The sequence below is a fragment of the Eptatretus burgeri genome, chromosome 10 (assembly GCF_056783735.1).
Source record: "Eptatretus burgeri isolate ZD-2024b chromosome 10, Ebu_testis_v1, whole genome shotgun sequence".
NCBI classification, from domain to species: domain Eukaryota; kingdom Metazoa; phylum Chordata; class Myxini; order Myxiniformes; family Myxinidae; genus Eptatretus; species Eptatretus burgeri.
Genome location: NC_140970.1, coordinates 21644684 through 21670730, shown reverse-complemented (window position 1 = coordinate 21670730; position 26047 = coordinate 21644684). Strand labels below are relative to the sequence as shown.

Here is a 26047-nt window from a genome sequence, read left to right as displayed (position 1 = left end):
ACCTGTACAACTAGGGAATAAAGTTTCATGACAATTGCTTTAGAATTGTGACCTGTAGGCAATAACAGAGAGACAGAGACAGAATCACAAAATTGACTGACCAATATACTTGAAAAAGCTTCAATTTTGCAAGTAACAAACAAACAAACAAACAGACAGACAGACAGACAGACAGGGGTAAAAACATAACCTCCATCCACTTTCGGTGATGGAGGTAATAAAGCTGACAAAAACAACCCAAATTTTTACAAACAAGAGTTTTATTATTTGATGGCTCACTTTGCCCTGAACGGGTGACGGAAGTAACTACGTCATGGGATCTCCTGGAACTCGCTTTGCGTAAGTTTTCCAGATGTTTTGCTCCAGCCACGTGGCTCTTTATAGTCGCTTCACCTGTATTTCGTCTATCAAACCCACGTTTGCACACTCGATAATATGCTACAAACGGGAGCATGCAATGTCTAGTGGCTGCACCCACCTCACATGCATGCATTGGCCAATTCTCGAGACAGTATGACCACCCTTTAATAGAATAAGATAGACAAGGGACATTCTTACAGGAAAACTTACATCATTCTCCTTTTGGGTCTGAATAAAAACGGAGTATTAAACCGAATAATAACGTGCTGCAGGAGCATGTCGATGTGGATGGTACATTTGAGGAACCAACAGAAATTCAAGAATGAAGGCAAGCACTTCCCCCCTTCTTCGGTGACATCCCTTGGCTATGTATTTCACTATTAATCCTGTGTCAGAATCGGTTTTCCGTTTCAATTCCATCCAATTTCCACGATCATGCAAAATCATTTCCTCCAGAATTTAAACCATGAAAAAGTGATGAATATTTCCCTTTTTCATTTCCCATGCCTTTGCCAGGCTCTTTTGAGGGGAAATTACAAAAACGTATGCTTTCAAGGCCTTGGATTTGAGGGAATAAAATTCCATGCTATTCAAGGATTTCCAGGCCACGGAAGAACCCTGTTTTAAGTGTCAGGTTTTTTTGTTTTTTTTAAATAGATTGTCCGGGCTCGTTGAAGAGCTCGGACATAGTTTGTCGTTTTACTTTCCTTCTTTCTTCTCAGTCACTCAAAGGACACGTACACACACGGAAATATATGTGCTTGAAAACATGTTAACAAGCATGAATAGTGGGGTTGAAAATAAATTAGAAGTGCAACCTCAACAGCTCATCTGGCAACACAGATTGATAAAAACAGAAGTCACACTCATCCAAGGTTTGCACAATGCAATTTAAAAAAAACCAAAAAAAAACCTTACCTGCTGTACCTGTCTGTGACAGCAACGCAGATACCGGGATGGTCTTGATGATTGTTGGACTGCCGACCTTCACTGCTTGACCTGCGCCACCACCACCAACTGCTACCGACCCACCCGTACCAAGCCCCAACAGGTTTTGTTGTCTCGGCCCAACTCCTAGCGCTTGCGTGGTGCTCAGAATAGTCGCTAGTTTTCCATCTGCTGATGTCACGAGCTTCAGGATTGTAGTGCCAGCAGGAAGGGCGCCCTTGGTCTATAATGAGGCAAGATAACCCCTCACTCAAGTAAATATTGTAAAATTTTAAATCGTTTCTTATGGCAGTGCACATGCGACTGTTTCCCCAGTCCTATGAAACTAATGAAAATAATTTATGCTATACTTCAACCTTGTTGTACATCAGTGGCACTAGAATAACAAAGGGGAAGTCCTAAAGTTTGAATGCATCTCTTCTTTTTTTCAAAAGGCTTGAATAAAACCATGACATATTCCATTGACATCAGGAAACTCACCCATCACTGGGAAGAATGTGAAACACTGGATGGTAACTACATAGAAAAGGACCAATTGTCAAATTTCATTGGTGCAAGACCATTTTTGCACAACTGAAAAACCTTTTGCCTCCCCCCCCATATGATAATTGGGTTGATTAAAATTTCTTGATCACGTTTGACCAATAAAAGAAGGAATAACAAGTTACAAGACTGAGAAATGTGGAAGCAAACACCAAGAGCAGATCACCTGGAGAAACTGAGCGACAGAGCCAGTCGATGTTTGGCCAGACATCAGCGAGGGCACTGACTTTGCGTGTACCAAGGACATCACCTTGCCAAGGTTCGAAATCTGTCAAAGGAACTTTTTTTATATATTTTATCATAAGATGGAACTTCTGGATTTAACGCAAACACACACACACACACACACACTTCATCAAACCACCTACCAGTGTGCCTCCACCAGCAACTGAAAGTGGACTTTTCACCAGTGTGATCGTCTTTGTCACGCCACCCACGACGGTCGTCACGACCGTAGTTACCAGATGTGCATTCTGAGTCACTGTCCCAGCACCCGCCTTGTGCACTGCAATTATTGGACGCGACGGAGACAGCGTTGTGACTGCTGCCCCCTGCATCAGGCCAGAGCTGGCGGTCACAGCTTGGGCGACTGCAGTCTTCAGCATCTTTGTGGCCTGCAATAGGAACACAAAATTATCACAAAGTTGCAGAGGCAATGACATCCTGATATGCATGTTCTCATAGGTGGCACACATCAAAGAAACACAAAATGCTATTGCAACGGTGGTGTGTGTGTCAATGAGTGAACGAGTCCACACTGGTTTTCAGATCTACTGTAATCTACATACTCTGGCAAAACCCGGCCTTGTTGAATTCTCTCTCTCTCTCTCTTATTAGGTTGTCAAATGTTGCACGTGGTTAACATCTCAAAACACCTTGTGTAGGTTAGAAACAAGGAATATTTACCAGCACAAGTAGAAACCCAACAGATTAATATAAAAGTACTCAGACCAAGGTTCCTTAAAATATTTTGTGCAATTATCTGCTGGACTTCACACAATGAGTGCTATCTTTTTGTCTGCCCCCATTTATGCATGCGTTTTCTGAATGGCATATTGGGGGTAACCTGCGTTATGACCTGAATGGCGTTTTCTGAAAAAAACGAGAATGGCACGCGGTAGAGCACATAACTCCACCAAGCTGAAGTTTATGTTTTGTATCCCACCCCAGGCCTGATCTGGATCAGGACCCCCAAAATATAATCAGCTTGATGTCAACTATCCAACTCATCTACCAAGTTTCTTCTGAATCAGTCCACAACTTTTTGAGATTTTTATTCCATATTTTTTTGCATACCATGTCGAGGCTCGTGTTAGAGCTAATACACAGAAACATAAAACAAGGCAGGAGACAAGAGAGGTGGTAGAGGGAAGCACAAAATAGTGTGGAACAAAGACAATAGGAGATCTGTGGAAGGGAGAGGGATGGGGTGGGTACATGGGGTAAACAAGATGGTACTATAGGGACTTTCAAGAAGGAAAACGGAATTTGAAGGAGGTGGGTTTGGGGTTGATTAATGGGGGTTGTAAAGATCAAGATTTTGGATGGGGAAAGAGATGAGATTGTGAACAGTTGTTTTGACGACTGGAGGGAGGAGTGGGATTGAAGAGAGTGTGGGACTTTGTTCCAGAGGCAGGAAAAAAGAGAGGAATGAAAGAATTAAGGCGAGCAGTGATTCGTGATTTTGGCAGTTTCACCAGAAGGGGTTTTTTTAGTGGACCTTGAGCACCCTGAGGAAATCTAGGGGGGGGACAGATCACAGAAAGAGCAAAGGTAGGGGGGGGGAATTCCAGAGAGGAGACAGTACAAGACAGAAAGACCACTGATCTGCCTCCGGGTAGACATTGAGAGACCCAAAGACTCAGTTTCATCGTGGGAGATACCAACAATCCGAAAAGCCTTGGCTTCCACAGTGTGAAGTCGAACTTGGTACGAGGCAGAAGCACCACCCCAGAGGGGGGAGCAGTACTCCATCAGGCTGCGGACGAAAGCTTTGTATGTGGTCAGTACTCAGGTGGGCCGAGTGGTGGTTTCTTTGCAGCAATTCGACCATAAAGGCTTGATTCATGCAGCCTCCTCTGAACAGTTGATGCTGAGGTATGTGTTACTTTAACTCTGTGAAGCATTGAACTCTGAGATGCAGTTAATTGGTGACTTCTGAGGCTGGTAACTCCAATAAATTTATCCTCTGCAGTAGAGGTAACTCTGGGTCTTCCTTTCCTGTGGCGGTCCCCATGAGAGCCAGTTTCCTCATTGCGCTTGATGGTTTTTGTGACTGCACTTGAAGAAACTTTCAAAGTTCTTGAAATTTTCTGGTTTGACTGACCTTCAGTCCTTCATGTCTTAAAGTAATGATGGACTGTCATTTCTCTTTGCTTAGTTGAGTTGTTCTTGCCATAATATGGACTACTACAGTACAGATAAAATAATGGTCTTTTACCAAATAGGGCTACTTACTGTATACCAACCCTACCTTATCACAACACAACTGATTGGCTCAAACGCATTAAGGAGGAAAGAAATTCCAATAAATTAACTTTTAACAAGGCACACCTGTTAATGGAAAAGCATTCCAGGTGACTACCTCATGAAGCTGGTTGAGAGAATGCCAAGAGTGTGCAAAGCTGTCATCAAGGCAAAGGGTGGCTACTTTGAAGAATCTAAAATATAACATATACTTTGATTTGTTGAACACTTTTTTGGTTACTACATAATTCCATGTGTTGCTTAATTGTTTTCATGTCTTCACTGTTATTCTACAATGTAGAAAATAGTAAAAATAAAGAAAAACCCTTGAATGAGTCGGTGTGTCCAAACTTTTGACTGGTACTGTGTATACACACACACACACACACACACACACACACACACACACACACACACACACACACACACACACACACACACACACACACACACACACACACACACACACACGAATCACTCCATCTGTGAAACACCGGGGGACGGCAGTTTATAACACACACGTTGTCTGAGCGAGGTAAATGTCATAACCACAGCACGTACAATGCTGAATGATACCTAATTTCAGAGCTCTTGGGTTCAGACAGTGCATGCGGTGGTTAACAAATATCGATATTCATGCAATTTCAAGTTATATTCATCTTTGTTAAGCACGTGGTGCATCTGCTCAGAGCCGTTGGTTTGCACATCTACCAGAAGTAAAAGAAAAGAAAAAAAAGGAGATAAAACAAGCTATTCAGTCAATTCTGTCAGTGTATAATTACTCTCCATTGATTTACTTTAATGAGAAACCTTAACAGTCTTAACAGTTTGTGATTATTATCTTGCCAAAACGAAGTTTTTGCAAGACATGTTAGTCAGCTTGTATGTTTTTATTTTATTTTATTTTATTTTTTTTGTTTGTCTGTAATCACGTATCGATCACTCTGCAGAGCACAGTTATCATTGGAAATTTTTGTAACTTTGCATATCAAAGTCCTACAGAGGTCCCTTTCAGCACATACAATTTTCAAGGTCAAGGTCAAAGGTCAAGGTCACTTTGTAGCAAATCAGGGGAGTCGATGAAACCCTTATTTTTTGAGTAATTTTGATCGGATCGTCTTCAAACTTCATGGGAATATAGTTCATGGTCTGGCGCTCAGCTGATTAATTTTTGGTGGCGTTCGGCCTTGACCTTCATGGTTAACGCTGGAGGTCGAAAGTTTTTGACCCCAAGGTCAAATTTTGAAATCTTAGATACCATTTCGAGTTATACCTCATATGAAAGTGCTTGATAAGTGCTTTCCAGATCTGTCAAGCTTGAGACATTATGACATCATTTGGTGACGTTATGAGGCAAACGCATTTTTTTCATGGTTACTCTGTAGAACGATTCTCATCGGAATCTCTCGTAGGCAGATATTCCTCAATGAGTCGCTCGTGGTGGATAGCAGCTCTGTTCACCTTAGTGTGACCTTAAAGAAGTCACACGTGGTCACCTTTTGGCAAGATACGGTTTATTTTTTTGTTTGTTTGTTTATTTGTCTGTAATCACGTATCGATCACTCTGCAGAGCACAGTTATCATTGGAAATTTTTGTAACTTCACATATCAGAGGCCTATAGAGGTCCCTTTCAGCGCATAAAATTTTCAAGGTCAAGGTCAAAGGTCAAGGTCACTTTGTCACAAATCAGGGGAGTCGACGAAACACTTATTTTTTGAGTAATTTTGATTGGATCGTCTTCAAACTTCATGGGAATATAGTTCATGGTCTGGCGCTCAGCTGATTAATTTTTGGTGGCGATCGGCCTTGACCTTCATGGTTCGCGCTGGAGGTCGAAAGTTTTTGACCCCAAGGTCAAATTTTGAAATCTTAGGTACCATATCACGTAATACCTCAAATTGAACACCTCAATGAGTGCTTTCTAGATATGTCAAGCTTGAGGCATTATTTCGTCATTTGGTGACGTTATGAGGCAAACGCATATTCTTCATGGTTACTCTGTAGAACGATTCTCATCAGAATCTCTCGTCGGCAGATATTCCTCAAGGAGTCGTTCCTGGTGGATAGCAGCTCTGTTCACCTCAGTGTGACCTAAAAGAAGTCACACATGGTCACCTTTTGGCAAGATACGGATCACCCTGCGGGTGACATTGGTCTATTTTATGCTGTTAAAAGAAATCGTAACAAAAAAAAAAGAAAAAGAAAGACAAATAATTTCCTCTTCATCTATTTTACTTCACCGAGAAAATTTAATTGTTTTGGAAACAAACAAATTCTCCAATAAATGGAACCTCAGACTCCTTACTAATTCAACCGTGGTAATTTGGAGGTGACGAAAAACGAAATGGTACGAATCAAAAGCAGGTTTTTGTTTTATCAATTTTTTCGACATGATCGGAAGTGAAGTGGTTCTGTGCGCAGAATCCTGGAGGGTTGTGACGTGGCCTTCTGTGAGCGAAAGCTCATGACGTCACATAGCCTTGCATATTGTTCTTGTACCCCAAATAATTAGGGGTAATAGGAGAACAAATGAACGGATGCGGACTTGGAGTTGGCAGGGGGGAGGTATGTGGACTTGAAGAAGAAAGGAGTTGAGGACTCCTTTAACATCACATGGAAAAAATGGAATCACATTTTACATCACAGGGAATTTCCATGGGTCCCTGTCATTATGCTGTTGAAGACATTCCTGTCAAACTTCTTAAATATTCCACATTCTATTAGAAACCAATTTCCTTACAACGGCCCGTGGAACCGCGTTATCTGCAAGTCAATATAAAAATTCTGCATCACACCCACTGTGAGCACAACAAGAATAACATTCAGCAGATTTAAATAAATATAGGTTTCAAAAACAAAAATGATTTAATAACAAAAGTTAAGCAAATATTAATGATCTAACAGAATAACATTCTACTTGCATATAATAATTTCACCTTTGTAACTTCTGATTGAAAACAGCATCTTCTGATGTGACATCAGCCTGAAAAACTTAGTACCACCCACAAAATTAGCCAAAACTTTTGCAAAGATGCTACAATTGTAAATTATGAAAACGTTTCATCTCTCATGTCTTGTGACCACATGTTTTTATGGCATCACACTGGCAATGATCTTCATATTTCAGGAGGCAATGCTACTCCACATCATGGGGGTATAGTCAGGGCAAGAATTTGGACGATTCAAGCACAAGATGGCCTTCCTCTTTTTAATCACATCCACAAGTGAATGCTAGCAGATGGGACAGCTAGCCTAGTGTCTCCTTCAAATAGATGATGCAATGTCCTGCTTGTGAAGCATCCAAATGAAAGTATCACTGGATCCGATTCAGTTGGTCTAATATGCAACTTCTGAGCTGTCTTATTGCAGTTTATTTGCAGTCATTATTACCTTTACACTGGTCAGATTAAAGTACGATATCTTCACATCTCATGCGGAAACTAACCATCAAGGGTGTCGTGGCAACTTTCACACCCGCAGGGAGGGTGGGTGAGCTGGGAGTCACCGTCATAGTCTTAAGGATGCTCGTGCTTGGAGCAAGGGTGACCACAGGTGATGCAGTTGAGGGTTCAGTGCCAGGTGAGGAAGAGGAGATCCGCTGAGTTGCTGCTGCAACAGCAGCGAGAGCTGCCATTCCACTCATCTGCGGAGTTGCACTTGGAGTCTGCTGCAGGTGTTGAGAATGGACGCACGTCATGCTCCCTGTTGTGACATCACCGTGAGCCCCTTTTGGCACTGATACCAAGGACTCAAGTCCTAACTAACCCCTATTTCTCAACAATAAATGCAATAATACAAAATAATGAAGAACGAAGTTGTGAACCGTGTACCGTTGTTGGTTGGGCCGTTGTCACCCCGCAAATGCTCCCAGCACTGCCTGTAGTTGCAGGCAAAGTCTTTTGAGTCGTGCTAAAAAACTGGGGAGCAGCGGGGATGCAACTCGGCACACGTACCAGTGAAGGGGCTGGTGAGTGAGAGAAAAATAAAATAAACAAACAAACACCTCCCATTAAAAAAACACAACATGGTTGTTTAGCACAATGACTTTGCCAATTTGCAGATGCCATGTATAAAAGTGCACTCTTTCTTCAGTGTTAACATTAATTCAATTCATCCATTGTATACTCACAAAAGAAAGCCAATACCATATTATGAAAAGTCAATCATGTAGTTACCTTCCTTTTACAGCCAAACTTGCATGAACAAAACATTTCTGAGAGGAAATTACATTGTGTAAACATTGATCTAACTTCAAGGATCCTTACTAGATCGAGACAATAAGCAGTTGCTTATGTGGCTCTCCGAGAAGGTCATTATCAACTCACCGACCCTGGGATGAACCTCAAAATGTCCATGATAATATACTGTTCCTTTCACGCCATCAGGCACATAGGGTTTCCGACGTAGTTTCATTGGCAAGGAGTACAGTCCTGGACAGGTCGCCACTCCGACGCAGGTTACCCCCAATAAGCTGGTACTCCTTTTGCCGACCTCATAAGGATGACAAGTTGAGTCAACCTGGTGTTAATTCAACGGACTGACAGGGGTTTGAACTCAAGACCTGAGGATCTTAAGCCAGCCACCTTAACCGTTAAGCCAACACCAGGGCTAATGTCCATGACAGTAGTTTCTAACTAAAAGGACATAAGCTGACTGATACCTTGAAATGTAAGCTTTGAATGTTATTGTAGCATGGTCACTTTCGCCTCGCCGAGGGTCCATGCTCAAATCATTAACTATACGACTCGGTTACATTTGGTTTGGTTCACATACCGTAACTATATTAATTTATCCAGCCTTCTAATGTCCTTGTAATTAAGGTAAAAGTACACTAATGTTTCCAACATCCTTGTACCGAATGTTATTTATATCTAAGCTCCACCATGAGCTTTAGAATCAATAGAAAATAAAATAAAATAACAGATGCTGGATCTTCTGTTTGGATCGACAAGGATTTCTTTATTTTGTCAACAGTCACTGTTTCACAAACGCTGAGGTTTATCACAATGGCAATTGAACCAAATAAAGAAAGATACAAACGTCATTATTTGGTTTTGAGACCTTGAAACGATTGCAGTTTACTTCGACTGGTTCCATAATTTATTGATGATAACAAGCATATTAAAATAATGAGAAGTACCAAATAGAAATTTTAAATTCACCAACTAATTAATCCCTCCTCAATCATACCCATAGCAAATGTGGCTGCATGTGGTACATGCAGCCACATTTGCTTGCTTGGCAGAAACAGCTGACTGCATCATATAGATATTTCTGTACAACTCAGTTACTTCACCCATGTTTTTGGGATCTCAAACGTGGTCAAATACCCACCCTGCGTTCGAACGGATGGAACCGGTTGCCCCATCGTGCTGCTGCTAAAACAAACGGCAGTTGGTGCGATGCACACAACAGGAGATGCCTTCTTCCCAGGTGTGATGGAGGCAACGGAGGAGGCAGCGGTCACCCGAAGAGCTGATGGTTGGGATATTGGGGCTGTGGGGGCCACAGTGGCAGGTGGTGGAACATCATATTTCTGGATCTGTAGTAAGTACGAGTCAGCCACAGGCACAGCACTCCAGCTAACCTCCAGCGTGTTGGTGCTAGCTCGTACCAACTGCACCCTGCCTGGTGCTGCAGGCTTTTCTGTAACGGGATTTGCAGAAGCAAAGAAAACCATAATGGCAAGCCAAAGGTAAACTCCTCAGAGGTACTGAAACATTTTTCATGGTGCACACATACCTGTCTCCAAGTACCAGAGATCTTTGCAGCAGACCTGGTTGTTCCATGCCTTTCGGTAACCATCTCGGCCACTCCAGATGTAGAGGCGCGTGTGGATTGCGACAGCACAATGGCCGGCTCTTGCTCGAGGAACACTGTCCTCGAACAGCTCCATAGACAGAGACTCCCATGTATATGTGTCTGTGCATTCAGGTGAATAAGTCAGTTTTCATAATAAAAACATTAAATAATTCCACAAGATCTCTGAAGGGTTAAAACCACGCTCATGTTCAATTTATGATGCAAGACTCACCGAGGTTTAGACAGGCGAGTGTGTTTGTGCACTTCCATTCTTTCTCATGTGTCGCCATGCGTATGTCATCCACGACAAGGGGAACCCAGCCGCCAAACACGTACATGCTGACATGGACCGGACAAATAGAGGAAGGTAGGTGAGGAAATGAAAAATGGCATGCGAGGGAGTCTTGCACGAATCCAAATGTGATGCAAAAATGGGCATCAAAATAAATTGTATGAATACTTTTTAATACTAGGACAATACAGCAGTATTAACCACCACAAACACATTATCTAAACATGTCTCCAAATGCTCGGCAGATCGAGTGACAGGACATAGGGTGGATATTTTATGTCCAGTGAAAGTGTTTTATGTCCATCATGTTAAGGCTTGGTCACAACGAACCCACGACGCATTTTTGCCACGACACGACAGAAAATTTGGGTAAATCGTGGGTCATCGCAAGACAGTCCTACGAAATTTTGAGCATCGTGGCATCGACTTGCCATCGTGAGGCAAAATTGGACATGGACCTTTTTTGCTCGACGATTTTTTGTGGTATCTATGTATTGTGGCTGTCGTGAGTCTGTCCTACGTTATGTAGTCAGGAGGCAGGACGCGCGAGCATCCCACGACTGTTGTGCGACAGTAGTACGCACATCCCACGAGTGAACCACGACCTGATCACGTGAAAAACAGCCCCCCAACAATGCCCGACAACTCACGATGGTCCCACGACTGTCGCACGACTGACTTGCGACACACCCACGACATATCTTTTCTGTCGCGTCCCCATCGCCAAACCATCTTTAATGTGTCGTAGCCCTTGTGACCACTCAAAATAGATTTCGGGCATGTTGCAAGATCTGGCCACGACAAATATTTTATTGGTCTACCACGACAAAATTTCGTACGATCCGTTGTGCCCGGGGACTTAAGTTACACTGAAAGGCAGAGCAGTTTCCAGTGGCCACTTCAGCAGGAAAATGCACCAAAACCAAGTGCTGTGTTTGTAGTGCATTCCACACCATCGATTTATTACATGGGCATGGGAAAATGGAGGGGGCAAAGTAAAATATTCCACTTATTGTTGATATGTAATAAAAAAAAAATGTTCCCTCTCGAACCTTTTCTTTGACATTGGTTGGTTGAATACGTCGATACTGCAGGAGCAAAATTGTGCAGAAAAGGCAAAGTTGAAAGCCTGGGAATATTTAATAGTTTGCGTAACGCATAAACCCGCCATCAGAAACCAATGCATTTTGATTCTCCGCCTCAAGCTGAAGCTAGGATGGCATTGTTGTCTGTAGGATGCCAAACTTAATGTACGAGTTCCCTTACAGACTGACAGGGTGGCACAGATAGCGTACTCACCTTTGGGCAGTATAGTTTGGGTTTTATTCTCGACCTGACAATAAACAATTTCATCCTAGTGCTTCGCATGCCAGGTGTTGCATCAACGCATGCACAGTCCTTTAGGTGCAAGTTAAGTGGTGTCCCATCTACGAGCCTTTGCTAAGGGACGTTAAAGTTCCCACAGTGTCTGGTCCACGAGCCAAATTCAAAATTATTGCCTTCACACCTGTTGCCTGTGACTTTGGCAGGGTAACCGGTTACGACCCATATGCCTGCTACTTGCATATGGCGATGAGACTCGAGGACAGAGTTGTAACACTCGGCTCACAAGGAAGTAAGGCAAATGCAACAAGGTCTTCAATAAAAGATTGATGGAATACTGCTCTCCCAGATGGGCTAGCACCCCTGCCTCACGTCTTTCTCAGCTTGACGCTGTGGAAACCAAGGACCACAAGATTATTGGAATCTCTTGCAATGAAACCGAGTCTAAGGTCATATCAATGCCATCACAGACAGGTCAGTAGTTTCTGTCTTCTTCCACTTCCTTTCTGGTTCTGCAGCTTGTGCCCTTTCTGTGCTTTGTCACCTCAGGTTTCTCTGGGGTGGACATAGTCCACCATCAACCACCTTCTGGAGAAACTCCCAAAATCCAGAATCACTGCTCACCTCCACTCATTCATTCCCGTTCTTCCTGCTTGTGGAACCAACTTCCACATTTGCTTCAATCACACTCTACATTCCAGGTCTTCAAGACAGTTGTTCACCACCTCAGATCATCCCCAAACCAAAACCATAATCTTTCCCTAACCTCGTTAACCCACCTCCCACCACTGAAATATCCAGTTTTTCCTTCCTGACAGTTTGCTTCTCTATCAATCTTATCCACCACTTTCATCCTAATCTACCCCTCATCCTTCCACGCATTGTTGTCGGTCTCCGTCTGTTCTGTCCATTGGCCCTGCTGTTGGTGTTTCCCCCCTCCCTTTCTGCTTTTCCTTTTGCTCTGCTGCATCCTGATCTGTTATGTGTTCTCAATCTTCCATGAGCCTTGACTGCACACATACAACCAAACAAAACAACAACATAAAAGTGCTGGTACTTTCTCCAAATTACCGAAAGCAACACTTTTGGATTCCTTCCCTGTCACAGAACCCTTGTGATATTTAAAAGTATGAATACATAAAAGTACGAATGTTTAAAAATATAAAAGTATGACTCAAAAAGTCACATTCATGGAAAGTGCATCCAAGAGTCACGTGCTCAGATACAGACAGGTGGTAAAGTAGCATTTGTGCGCAAGCCATTTTTATTGCCCGTACTTGTTTCCAATGACTGTAGCAGAATGCAAGCTGCGAGGCAGAGGAGGCACACCACTCAGCACCGGATTGTTCCAGGTAAAGGTGTCTGAGAAAAGACAGCATAAAGGAGAAGGAAATAAAGACAGGAAGGAAATTAAAGATTTCCAACATTTATAATGAGTACTTTTGTGAAGCTTTATTGCTTTGTCACTGTTTTGCTGAAATAGCAACACACACACACACACACACACACACACACACACACACACACACACACACACACACACACACACACACACACACACACACACACACACACACACACACACACACACACACACACACCTCTTCTCATTTAATACATGAAATTACATTTTTTTATTTCTTTGTTTTTCAAACAAGGAAATTTGCCAGTTTTGTATTTTATGGGATTGCACTTTAAAAGCAACGAAAATGCGAATTATGTTTTCAACACAATGATTTATCCAAATCCTTTAAAACACCACACCAAAGGTGAAAGGAGAGTGCAGAGCTGTGAACATGCTGCTCAAAAAAATTCACAAAATGTAATTTATTGGCCAAATTCTCCAGTTAATAATGTTGTGGGCATGGTGGTAGGACGAAATTTTAAAAAGGCCTCATATCATATGGACGGGCTGGGTCAAAACAACAAAAATTTAAGAGAATGTCTGAAAAGAGGGAAGGAGGTGTGGAGAATATTGGAGTGAAATCAGAGTACCAAACTAGATGGGGAGCACTCGGGAGAGTGCAAAACCTCCGCCGCCAATACTGCTGGGTCACTCAAGTGAACCTTATATCTTATTCATTAAATATGATGTCAACAGTGCTGACAGAGTTATAGTTCTTTTCTCCAACATTTTTTTAGGGAGGGGGGGTTGGAAATCACTGAAAACATGTAAAAATGCAAAAAAAAAAAATCTAAATTTTGTTGAAAAAAGTTGCAAAATTTTTTTTTCTCTAACAATTTTTTGGGGGGGGGTTGGAAATCACTTAAAACATGTAGAAATGCAAAAAAAAAATTCTCAAACAATTTTTTTTGGGGGGGGTTGGAAATCACTTAAAATATGTAGAAATGCAAAAAAAAAAATTTTTTTCTCTAACAATTTTTTTTTGGGGGGTGGAACAATTTTTTGGGGGGTTGTAAATCACTTAAAACATGTAGAAATGCAAAATAAAAAAAAATTCTCTATTTTTTGGGGGTGGGTAAAAAAAATTTTTTGGGGGGGGGGGTTGGAAATCACTTAAAACATGTAGAAATGCAAAAAAAATTAATTTTCTCAATTTTTTTTTGGGGGGGGACCAAGCCCAAAAATGATCCTTGGACCATACCTAACCCCCCACCAAGTTTCGTTGAAATCCGTCGAGGAGTTTTTCCGTAATACTGTTCACAAACAAACAAACAAACAAGTAGTCAAAGACTGGTACTTACAAAATCGTCAACTTGATGGCTGACCTTGTCTAATAAAAGCTGTCTCTCGAGAAGGTAGCGACGCAAACCAGAAGTTTCTACGATGATTCTGTATCAAACCATCAAAAATCGTAACGTCGAGCGAAGCAAAAATACTCCATTTCTCCACATGAATTTACGGAATTATGTTTGACCTCACTGTGACCTTGACCTTTGACCGATTTTGACCAAAATCTAATCAGCACTAGCCATCACCCGCCTGAATCACGTGGTGTAATTTGACATTGGTAGCTTCTTCCGTTCTCGAGTTATCGTGCCTACAAACAAACAAACAAACAAACAAGCAGTCATAGACTGGGACTTACGAAATCGTCAACTTGACCTCTGACCTCGTCTAATAAAAGCTGTCTCTTGAGAAGGTAGCGACGCAAACCAGAAGTTTCTATGATGATTCTGTATCAAACCATCAAAAATCGTAACGTCGAGCGAAGCAAAAATCTCCATTTCTCCACGGAATTATACCTTAACGTAACTCAACGACGCGTCTGCTCGAGCGCACTGCATCATGGGACGACCCGTGACGCGTCGAGTGAAATATTTTTTTATACAAACTTAAAACGTCTCCAAAACATCCGATTTTTACCAGAATTTCGACAACCGAGTTTTAAGCGTCCTAAGCGATCGCAAAAACCGAAGACAAAATTAAAATCGAAGTTAAAACGAACTCGTAACGTCGAGCGAAGCAAAAATACTCCATTTCTCCACATGAATTTACGGAATTATGTTTGACCTCACTGTGACCTTGACCTTTGACCGATTTTGACCAAAATCTAATCAGCACTTGCCATCAGCCTCCTGAATCACGTGGTGTAATTTGACATTGGTAGCTTCTTCCGTTCTCGAGTTATCTGTACCAAACCATCAAAAATCGAATATTTGACCTCACCGTGACCTTGACCTTTGACCGATTTTGACCAAAATCTAATCAGCACTAGCCATCACCCTCCTGAATCATGTGGTGTAATTTGACATTGGTAGCTTCTGCCGTTCTCGATTTATCGTGCCTACAAACAAACAAACAAACAAACAAACAGAAACGGAAGTCATCAATATACTTATGAAATCTTTAGATTTCGTAAGTAACAAACAGAAACGGAAGTCATCAATATACTTACGAAATCTTTAGATTTCGTAAGTAACAAAAAGGGGTGAAAATACTAACCTCCATCCATCTTCGAAGATGGAGGAGGTTAATTACATGTATTATTAAAAACTTCCGCTCTTCCGCACAAACACTTGAGTATTGACATGTTTGACCCTTGACCTTTATCATATCTGGCCCAAAATCGAATCAGTTAATTGCACTGTCTAACTTTACCTTTGTACCAAGTTTGATGAAATTCTATCCAATATTTGAGTTAGGGCGTAAACAGTAAAATTTCAGAGTTTGACCTTGACCTTTATCACATCTGGCCTAAAATCTAATCACTTCATTGACCCGTCTAACTTTACATTTGTACAAAGTTTAATGAAATTCTGTCTTTTTATTTCTTGAGTTAGGGCATAAACAGTGAAATTTCAGAGTTTGACCTTGACCTTTGTCCCTTGACCTTTACCACATCTGGCCCAAAATCTAATCACTGAATTGACCTGTCTTACTTTACCTTTGCACCAAGTTTAATGAAATTTTGTCTTTTTATTTCTTTAGTTTGGGCGTAAGCAGTGAAATTTCAGTTTGACCTTGACCTTTGATCTTTATCACATCTGGCCCAAAATCGAATCACATAATTGCCCTGTCTTACTTTACCTTTTTACCAAGTTTGATGAAATTCTACAATTTGCTTCTTGAGTTATCGCGTAAACGAAAATCCAGACGGATGGACGGACGGACGGACAACCCGGAAACATAAACAAGACATAACCCGGATAAAAACAACAATAAAAGAAGGTGTGTATAAAAAGAAAAGATAGCATGCATTACTTGACTGGATCTTCCCATTGCTACACAGCATAACACCTGAACCACAGCTCTCCACCCTTTCCGATCTTGGACAAGATGTTGTGCTGTTGATTACAAAGTCCCAAGATGTTGTCCTCCATTATCTTACACATGCAGGCCCCCCTAACAAACGGACGCCAACGTTGTCAGACGGAATGAAAACCCGTCATTCTTGTTCCAAAAACAGCTAAAATTGATGAAAAAGCGGCCAAAATTGAAACCAACACAGTAATTACGGTCACAATAGCAGATATAACCGAAACAAACACGTTTATTCAAGAACGGTCGTGACGGCACAAGAACGGTCAATCCCGAAATAGAACGGTGGGGAATGGAAGCAACATCGGCTATTTCCGTCGCGAAACGGCGGAGACCAAAGAGAAAGCGATTAAAACCGGTTACCATAACGTGGAAAACATGGCGGCTTGAAAAGTTCTTGAAGTTATGGTAAGTTAACTTTAACGTAGTCTGCCTTGAATATATCATGTCTGTTAATGAAAACCCATTTGTGGTATGGGATATTATACAAGCAGCGATAAATGCGCCCTCTTGACTTAATGTGTGGCTGACATTTCGTGTAATTTGTGCCCCCGTGCTGCAGCGATCAGTGACGATTGATCGTTTATATTTGCAAGAGGTAAAATTTGATAGTAATAATAAATTGCAAATTCCAATAAAATAACAAAGTTAATATGAAGTAAAAACTGTAAAAAGATCCCATACACGATCCCCTATGTTGAACTGGGCATACACAACTAGCGATCCTTCACTCGGGGGCTCGAAATACAGGCAAACCAAACATCATCATCACAACAAAATTCGGTTTAATAAATTGTTAAAACTACATCATGTACGACCCACTAAATATTATCTATATTAAATTTATGTTCGAGGCAAAAGCACTAAAAATTAACATACCGTAACAGGTTGTTCTACTGCATCTGCCATCTTGTTCGCACTACAGTAACCGGAATGAACCGCTTTTGTTTCGCTCTCCGACGTTTCGCGACGGAAATAACCAATCTTGCTTCCGTTCCCCACCAATCTATTTCGGGATTGTCCGTTGTTGTTTCCGTCACGACCGTTCTTGTGTGTAGAATAAACGTGTTGGTTTCCATTATATCTGCTATTGCGACCATAATTACTGTGCTGGTTTCAATTTCGGCCGCTTTTTCATCAATTTTAGCTGTTTTTGTAACAACAATGAGGGGTTTTCATTCCGTCTGACAACGTTGGCATCCGTTTGTTAGGGGGGCCTGACACAGTCTGATCCATAAATACGAGGGCATGTTGAAAAGTAATGCCTGCTATTCTTTTTCTCCAAAACAGGTAAAGATATTTGAATGAAACAAAGCACACATTAGTTCTTCCTGCCACTGCGTGAGAAGTTTCGTGATACCGACACTAGATGTCTCGGCACGATGTCAGTCAAGATGGCAGAGGGTAGCACCACCACTGTCGGTGCTGAAGTGCTGAAGACGAGTTTGCATGACTGACTGGAGATGAGAGTTGGGTACACCATTACGATCCTGAGAGAAAGAGAAGGTCAATGGAGTACCGCCACCAAGGATTACCAGCCCCAACTTGGCTACGTCAACAAACTTAAGGAACACCTTTGTGGAGAACATTTTTCTTCAAACGATGTCAAGGGCACTATGAAGTGCTCGTCAAGTCAGCAGGACACACAAAATTCGATTGTGACGGCATCACAAAACTACTTGAATGTTAGCAGAAATGTGTGGAATAATAAGGATTGATATTAGTATCTGTCTTTATTTCATTCGAATATCTTTAATCTTTACATGTTTTGGAGAAAAGGAATAGCAGGCATTGCTTTTCAGCACTCCCTCGGCTGCTAAACAATTCTGGTGAGAGAACACATTCTACTGCTGTCTGTTTTGAAACACTCCTCAAACATAATGGTGCTAAAAATACATCCTTTCATATATCTTCTTCAATACTCGTACAATTTTTAATGCAATTTCATAGTGTTCTAATACTTTCTCCAAACTGTCATACATTTTTTCAAGATCTGTAAAAGCAATGAACAAGGCATTTGCTTGCTCACACTTATTTTCTAAAACCTGTCTAAGAGTGAAAATCTAGTCAACAGTTGATATTCCTTTTCTAACACCAGCCAGCTGTTCACTCGTATTCTTCTTTAGTGAGGGCTTGATCCTGCTTAGCAAAACCCTCAAGAATATTTTGCTTCAAACAGACAGCAAGCTTATGCCACGATAATTATTACATTCTTGTCAACTTCCTTTGTTCTTATGTATTCGTACTATAACGGCTATTTTTCCAATATTCCCGTCGCTCCACTTTCTGCCATACATCATGAAACATTTTCATCATCATCATCATCAGAACTATGGACTCTCATTCTTTGGTCGTTACAGGGGGTATGTCTTCATCTGTTCGAGTTACTCCTGATGGCTCCAATGCTGTGTTTGATTACCGATTCTGACTGCTTTTCCACCTTTTCATTGAATTACTTTCTATTTCAACCTGTTGTCTGCTTATATTGTTGCGGGCCATGGATCGGCTGCGAGCTAGGTGGAGCAGTAGGATCGACTCTGCCGAACACCCGGAATTTAGATCGTACCTTTCGGAAAACTCCGAGAGTACGGGTCCCTTACCGGACCGTGAATCATCAATAATTCCACCACGTGGTGCGGGGTTATTTGCCAAACTTCAAAATACCGAGACCACGTGGCGAGCTACCGAGTATTCACACCCTCGACGGCACTCGTACGGGACGAGCCGTATGCGCGCTCGACCCGAGCGGATGGTCACCGAGCTTCCGTCGGTCCCAAATGCACACCACTACCGCAACAACGGCCTTTCTAATTCCCCAACACGCACCGTGTTAACCCAATAAAAGAAACACAAAAACGAGCTGATACATTTAACAAATAGGGTATTTATTAACAGCAGGTGGGGGAAGGAGGGAAGCATGTAAGGGCAGAGCTATCACGACTAATAAGAGATGCAAGGCAAATAATGTACAGCGAAGGCACTTAACAATTTACTACTTAAAGACGGGCCAAACCAATAGACACACACACACACACACACACACACACACACACACACACACACACACACACACACACACACACACACACACACACACACACACACACACACACACACACACCCAGGACATGGACCTGTTCACCTCGTGTGGTTTGGCTGACACGAGCGAACCAGGCCAGCGAGAGGCGATGATAGAACCCGGCACCAGCGAGAGGCGATGATAGAACCAGGTGCCAGCGAGCCGCGATCAGCCTCCAAAGCTCCGCTCAGCGCTCGTCCCGACAACCAAAACTCTCCTCTTGGTCCGATCACGCCGCAACCTTATTCACCCTTGTCCAGGTGGGGAAGGGGACGCCTCCTCCCTCCCCGCTTTTCCTCACTGGACGGTTTTGGCGTGCAAAGTGCGCTCGTCGCCCTGTCATTGGCCAAAACGGGCGCCAAGGCCGTTGATTGGACCGGGAGGGGGGGGGTGTGACGGCCGTCGCTGCAGACCACTCTCCAAATAGGCAGAGGAACATTATCCTGCATGGGCTCCGCCCACATACGTGCTGACACACACGTAGGCAATGGCGTCGGTCAGAGCGAGGTGAAGTTGAGGGTGATGCTGGTGTTGTTGTAGTTGATGTTGGTGGTGTAAAAATAAAAGAAAACCCTGACTATCAAAATAACTCCACAGCACATGAACATTTAATTACCCATTAGACACAGGTAGGGAGCCCTAACTATAAACACATACTTACCGATATAACTGTTCTTTAGGGACTCTGAATGTTGAGTGCAGTAAGCTTCCAGATTTGTAACAATATGAGGGCTGTCCCCTCTTGAACTAATTTAACACTCATTGATCTAGGTTAATACTTGTTGGATGTAATCTCAATTTGTGGTTTTCAGAATGTGGAACAGTCCTCCAATGACTTGAAGTATCCACCTGCATTTCGGTAAAGGGTCACATTTCAAGGACCAAGGTGTGAAGTTTTGTTATTCAGAGTTATTTTCAGGATTGTCACGAACTGATGTAATGATGTTACTTTTATGCTTTGTGGTGGAACATTCATTTGTAACCATTGGGTCAATTTGATAGCATTTATGGAAGATTATGATGGGGTGTTTTCACATTTGTGTATGATCAGCGGCGCGTCAGGGGCCGCACTTTATGCCACCAGCGGCTGTGCAATGAAGAACAGAGTTTTAGAGCATTTCCTTAAAGGGGAACCCAAACGCTAAGGCCACCTACCTCAACACTAATGTATGCCTTGATACCCTACAAAATTGATATGATGTGTCTTTTTACGATTTCCGAATTATAAAGTCAGTAATTTGTTGATTAAAAGTCGAAACCTCCTTCTTCACGATAAGCCGTGACGTAGCAACAGGAAGAAGACCACCATATCCGCCCTATGTAGGGTTAAATTGTGGTACGATTTTACTCAAACGGTGAATAATTTTCTAATTTCTACAAACATGCTGAGTCAATGCGTCCTTGGTGCTTGTATAGTGATACAAACCGATTTGGTTTCATGCTACACCAATGGTCGAAACATCCGAAGGTGCCAGAAATTGGACAGGCCTAGAAAATGCTTGCTTTTGTGCTCGGAACATTTTTTTTTTTTTAAATGCCACGTTTAAAAAAAAATGTTCCAAGCTCAAAAGCATACAGAGGTTAAAAAAAACCAAAACAACAAATATATATATATATATATATATATATATATATATATATATATATATATATATATATATATATATATATATATATATATATACATCACCATTTATCTATAGTGGAAAGACGGTATGTATGTACGTATGTATGTATATCATCTTTGACTGAGAGGATTTGGACTAAGGAGTCTGAAACTTTCAGGGTCACCCCCTCTTTACCCCCGGACTCCCAGCACCACTCCACCCTCAATACCCACCACCACCACATCCCCCTTATCCCCGAGCACCCCTCACCACACCACTAGGGCAGGACATTGACACCTCACAGACACGACAGTGGGACATGGCACGGGCATGGATACAAATGGCATCCATGGAAAGTGTGAAACAGAACGATCCTGTAACATACAAGACACCTGGTCAGCCTGTGACAGTGGGACAAAGTATTTGTCACTCATTTTGGTCGTGGTGTCAGAGTGTGACTGGGTGGTGTTGGCTGTTGGGCGATGACGGGTATTTATGTTCAAGTAGTACATAAACCGAGTTATCAATTAATACAAAATCCCTCTCTTATAACCCGTGAATTGAACAGAAAAACAAAACCTACCAATCTGTCGTTTACATGCGACTAGCGTTTTCATCTTCACCAACACTTCCACCTTCTTCCTCTGAATTTCTCGCATCAGGCTCAAAACGATATTGCTCCACAATTGCCACGAAAGCATTTTCATGACAAATTTTTGTCTCCATTTCTTCAAAAGACCAATGATCAGAATTAGACCGTGATTAATGATTTTCAATAAAAAATAAAATTGTGTTTGGGTTCTCCTTTAAAAAAATTACATAGTTTCAAACATTATTATACTTTCATGTCCTCCACTTGCCTCTTCAATTTATTTTGCTTTGTTGTCCAGAAATTATTTCTATCTTCTTTGCAATTGATAGAGGTAGGAATTTACTTTTCTTTCTGTCTTCAACTTGTCTCACTACTTTTCCATAGTGTTCAACTATAAACTCAAGTTTCTTACTTCGCCACAGAGTGTTCACCTTTATATATACCTGGACTTCTTTTAACATTTCAATTACAGTCATGCGCCGCTTAACGATGTTCCGGGCAATGACAGATCGCATATACGACGGATCTGCCAGCTCTGAAAAAAAAAAATGTGGCTGAAAAATTCCTATCGCCGAGTGATGTAGCCGACGTAGCGCTGCCAGTCGTATAAAAATAGCACGTACAATTATGTACATTGTACAGTGCATAATACTTCATAATGATAATAAACGACAGTGTGGCCCTGTTACAATGCGATCGTTGAGGTCCATAAAATGTCACCGCGAAAAAAGCAGGGTCGTACTAAATCGGATTCAAGGAAATCGGCTTTCAAACTGAACCAATGTTTGCATGTTTACCTTCTCGCAAGTAAATTACCTTTGAATTGAAGAATTCCGCGAATAAATCGTTGTTGTTAGTCGAAATTAAAACACAAATTTATTTCAGTGAAGCTTTTTATGTTGTTAAAACAATCGCACTGTTCCTAAAAAAAAAAAAATATATATATATATATATATATATATATATATATATATATATATATATATATATATATATATATATATATATATATATATATATCACAATTGACAGGTGTTTGTTTCTTCATTTTTAAATTATAACATCGATGCAATGATTACGTATTTATAAAATCCAAACGCTATTTATTCACCTTTCTATAATCGATGCGAGAGGAGATTGTAAGCTGCTGCTAACAACACCGATGGCATTCATGAACTGCACAAAGGTAAAACTAACGTGTCTTCTGTCTCTCTTGGATGTGTGTTACAATTGCCAACAGTATTCAGTACAGTAACATGCTGTACAGGTTTGTATCCGAGGAGCAATAGGTGTCTAGGTTTGTGCAAGTACGATGTTTGAAAACGAAAACAAAAAAACAAAAAAAAAAAACGAAAATCACAACGATGACGTCGCTTAACGACGCGTTTCTCAGAACGTAACCCCGTCGTTAATTGGCGCATGACTGCACAACTTTCTTGAATTTTTCCCCCCATTTATTTGGATATTATTGTCTTCCTATCCTATATTCAAAAGGGGTTCAAATCTCCCACCTAATTCTATAAGTGTATAATGATGGATTACAAGCGCAGGGGACTTGGACATACGAGAAGTGAGAAAGTGACATACCAATATTTAAACCTCGTGTACCAGAGCCCTCAGTGCATACAATGGTAACTGACCAGGATATTCAAAAAGCAAAAGTGGTTCATGTTAATATGTTGGAGCAGTGGGACACGCCATACCGATATCGAGAGACCAAAGATCTCCAAGGCGACAACCGCTCATGCCACCATAGATGATGAGCCTGGGGTGTAGGCCGCCGGGTTGTGTGTGCGTCACAGCAGTGTGTGACTCCCGAGGAGGTGGCATACCACCTCGCGTCTCTGGGATTTCCCAAGCCAGGCCAGATGAACCCGGGTTCAGATCCAACACGTAAAGGTCATTGAGGTAGCTTGGGTGACAGAAGGAGAAAGAAGAGCCAAAAGGATAACTTTTGATGAGAATGTTGACAGTGATGAATGAAAAGGAAAAAGCCAACCCCAATGACTTATACTTTTTCTAAATTGGTACTGTATCTTACAGAAGGCTGTCCTTATAAGGTTGTGTTAAAGAAGTTGTCTCATCTGATAGCACGAACTTGTTGATTTTAAACATTTGATAGTATCTATTGGAAGAAGAGAGCATTGAGAGGTCAGGTTTGGGGTCAACTATGTGAACAATGACATCCACTCAAAGAAATAAAGTAGAATTGCAAACTTCAATTTAAATTTGTATTGACCGCCAAGTATGCCAAAGATTCAAATCGCTGAAAATGTAAATTTTATCACCACCACCCCAAACTCCATTCAACGAGTTTGGTTGTTTTGTATTAATTTTGCTTTTTTTCAAATCTCCAAGTTAGGGGAAAATCATTCACAATGCAATGACGTAAAAACAAAGAATGCAAGAGGCTGTTGGGGATTCATTTATCTTATCAGGGCTGAGTCAATTACTATGGAAAGCAAAATGCAGTTCATATTTTTTAAATTAGAAATGTACACATAATTCATCCAAAGTCTGGTGCTGGGAATCCTGGCAAATTCTTCTTACTGCCTTCTGAATTCACTGGTCAAGTTCTGCTGTACTCACCTTAATTGTGTGAAAAGATAATCTCAAGTCTGAATAAGTGGCTATGGGCAGCACCAACCACAAAACTATTAATAAGCAGAATGAAGGCATTGCTACAATTAATTTCCAGGTGAATGAATACAAACTTCAAAAAAAGGATTTAAAACGTTTTGATTGTAAACACACGCAAGATTATGATTTTCAAGAACACAGGACATGCAAGAGACCGTGTGTGTGTGTTGTGTGTAATATATATATATATATATATATATATATATATATATATATATATATATATATATATATATATATATATATATACATATATATATATATATATATATATATATATATATATATATATATATATATATATATATATATATATATATATATATATATATATATATATATATATATATATATATATATATATATATATATATATATACATATACATATATATACACACACACACACACACACACACACACATATATATATATATATATATATATATATATATATATATATATATATATATATATATATATACATATATACACATACATATACATATATATATATATACACATACATATACATATATATATATATAGACATACATATACATACATACATACATACATATATATATATATATATATATATATATATATATATATATATATATATATATATATATATATATATATATATATATATATATATATATATAGTTACGGCCATGGATACCGAGCGTATTGTGAGGGGTTTAAACCCCGTTTCTCCTCGGAAGAGCCAGACCTGTGGCCACCACTCACAATTAACTTCGTGATGCGGTGGGTTGCTTTGCAACCACAAATGCTATTTAACCACGAGTTCGTGTCCACCGTCTAACTCGAGGTCACATGGCTTCCTGAATGGGGAGCACACCCTCGGTAATGCACCAATTTTATCTTGATTAGATCTTAATTAGGGCGGCCGAGCATGAACCACTGGTGCATGCCGACTGTGACAGGTTAATTCGTTTGGGAATTACCTCCCAGTCTATCTATGTTCGGACAATGCTGGATCAATGGCATTTATTTACAATGGCGAGGAAAGGTATGTGGCACAGTAAATTGGGTTTATCGGTATGTACAGCAGGGACAGCAAGGAATTTGTGGGGTGCAGCAAAAGGCGAGCAATGTTACCAAAGCAGACTTATTCCGTTATAACTTCTACAATCTTAACTTAAACTAGGACAGGCGTCACACACACACACACACACACACACACACACACACACACACACACACACACACACACACACACACACACACACACACACACAATTAGATATAGCCCAGAGAGAAAGAGAGCAGATTAGGATAAACGGCCTCCAAATTCCTGGCGCGGTCGATAGACCAATGCAACCCGATACGCTTAGGGAGAGGTAGGAGGGAGCAATACTGGTAGTGTCTAAGGTATGGGAGTGAGAGATGTGGTGTTGTGCAATGTGGCACGTGCGGTATGGTGCCAGAAGAAAATGGGATTGTGAGTCAGTAATGATGCTCTTTTGTGCGTCCAAAGGAGACGGGATAGAGGGGTGGATAGAGAGAGGAGAGAAGATGCGTGAGGCAAAAGATTAACCGAGCCGTGTGATGGTCTGTTTGTGTAGCGTGAACCTCCATGGGACGCTCTGCCTGAGTGTTCCCACCTCGAGATGAGGTGAGTTATCTCTGGCTTAGTCACTTTGCT

General features: G+C 41.1%; 1 protein-coding gene across 10 annotated transcripts in view; it reads right to left on the bottom strand.

The window, feature by feature from the left end:
• LOC147018063 (host cell factor 1-like) overlaps positions 1-26047 on the bottom strand; it is a 139192-nt gene that overhangs the window by 78831 nt on the left and 34314 nt on the right. For 6 of the 10 annotated variants that reach the window (XM_085897365.1, XM_085897362.1, XM_085897358.1 and 3 more), the window contains exons 4-13: positions 23440-23648; positions 13013-13097; positions 10353-10459; positions 10061-10240; positions 9653-9964; positions 8149-8282; positions 7764-7985; positions 2220-2465; positions 2018-2119; positions 1279-1531 (exon numbers count right to left, since the gene is read on the bottom strand). In XM_085897365.1, the coding sequence (XP_085753491.1) occupies positions 1279-1531; positions 2018-2119; positions 2220-2465; positions 7764-7985; positions 8149-8282; positions 9653-9964; positions 10061-10240; positions 10353-10459; positions 13013-13097; positions 23440-23648 (1850 nt within the window). Of the gene's footprint in view, positions 1-1278; positions 1532-2017; positions 2120-2219; positions 2466-7763; positions 7986-8148; positions 8283-9652; positions 9965-10060; positions 10241-10352; positions 10460-13012; positions 13098-21727; positions 21771-23439; positions 23649-26047 lie in introns of those variants that run through there. The other 4 variants (XM_085897367.1, XM_085897361.1, XM_085897360.1 and 1 more) reach the window with 3 other exon arrangements.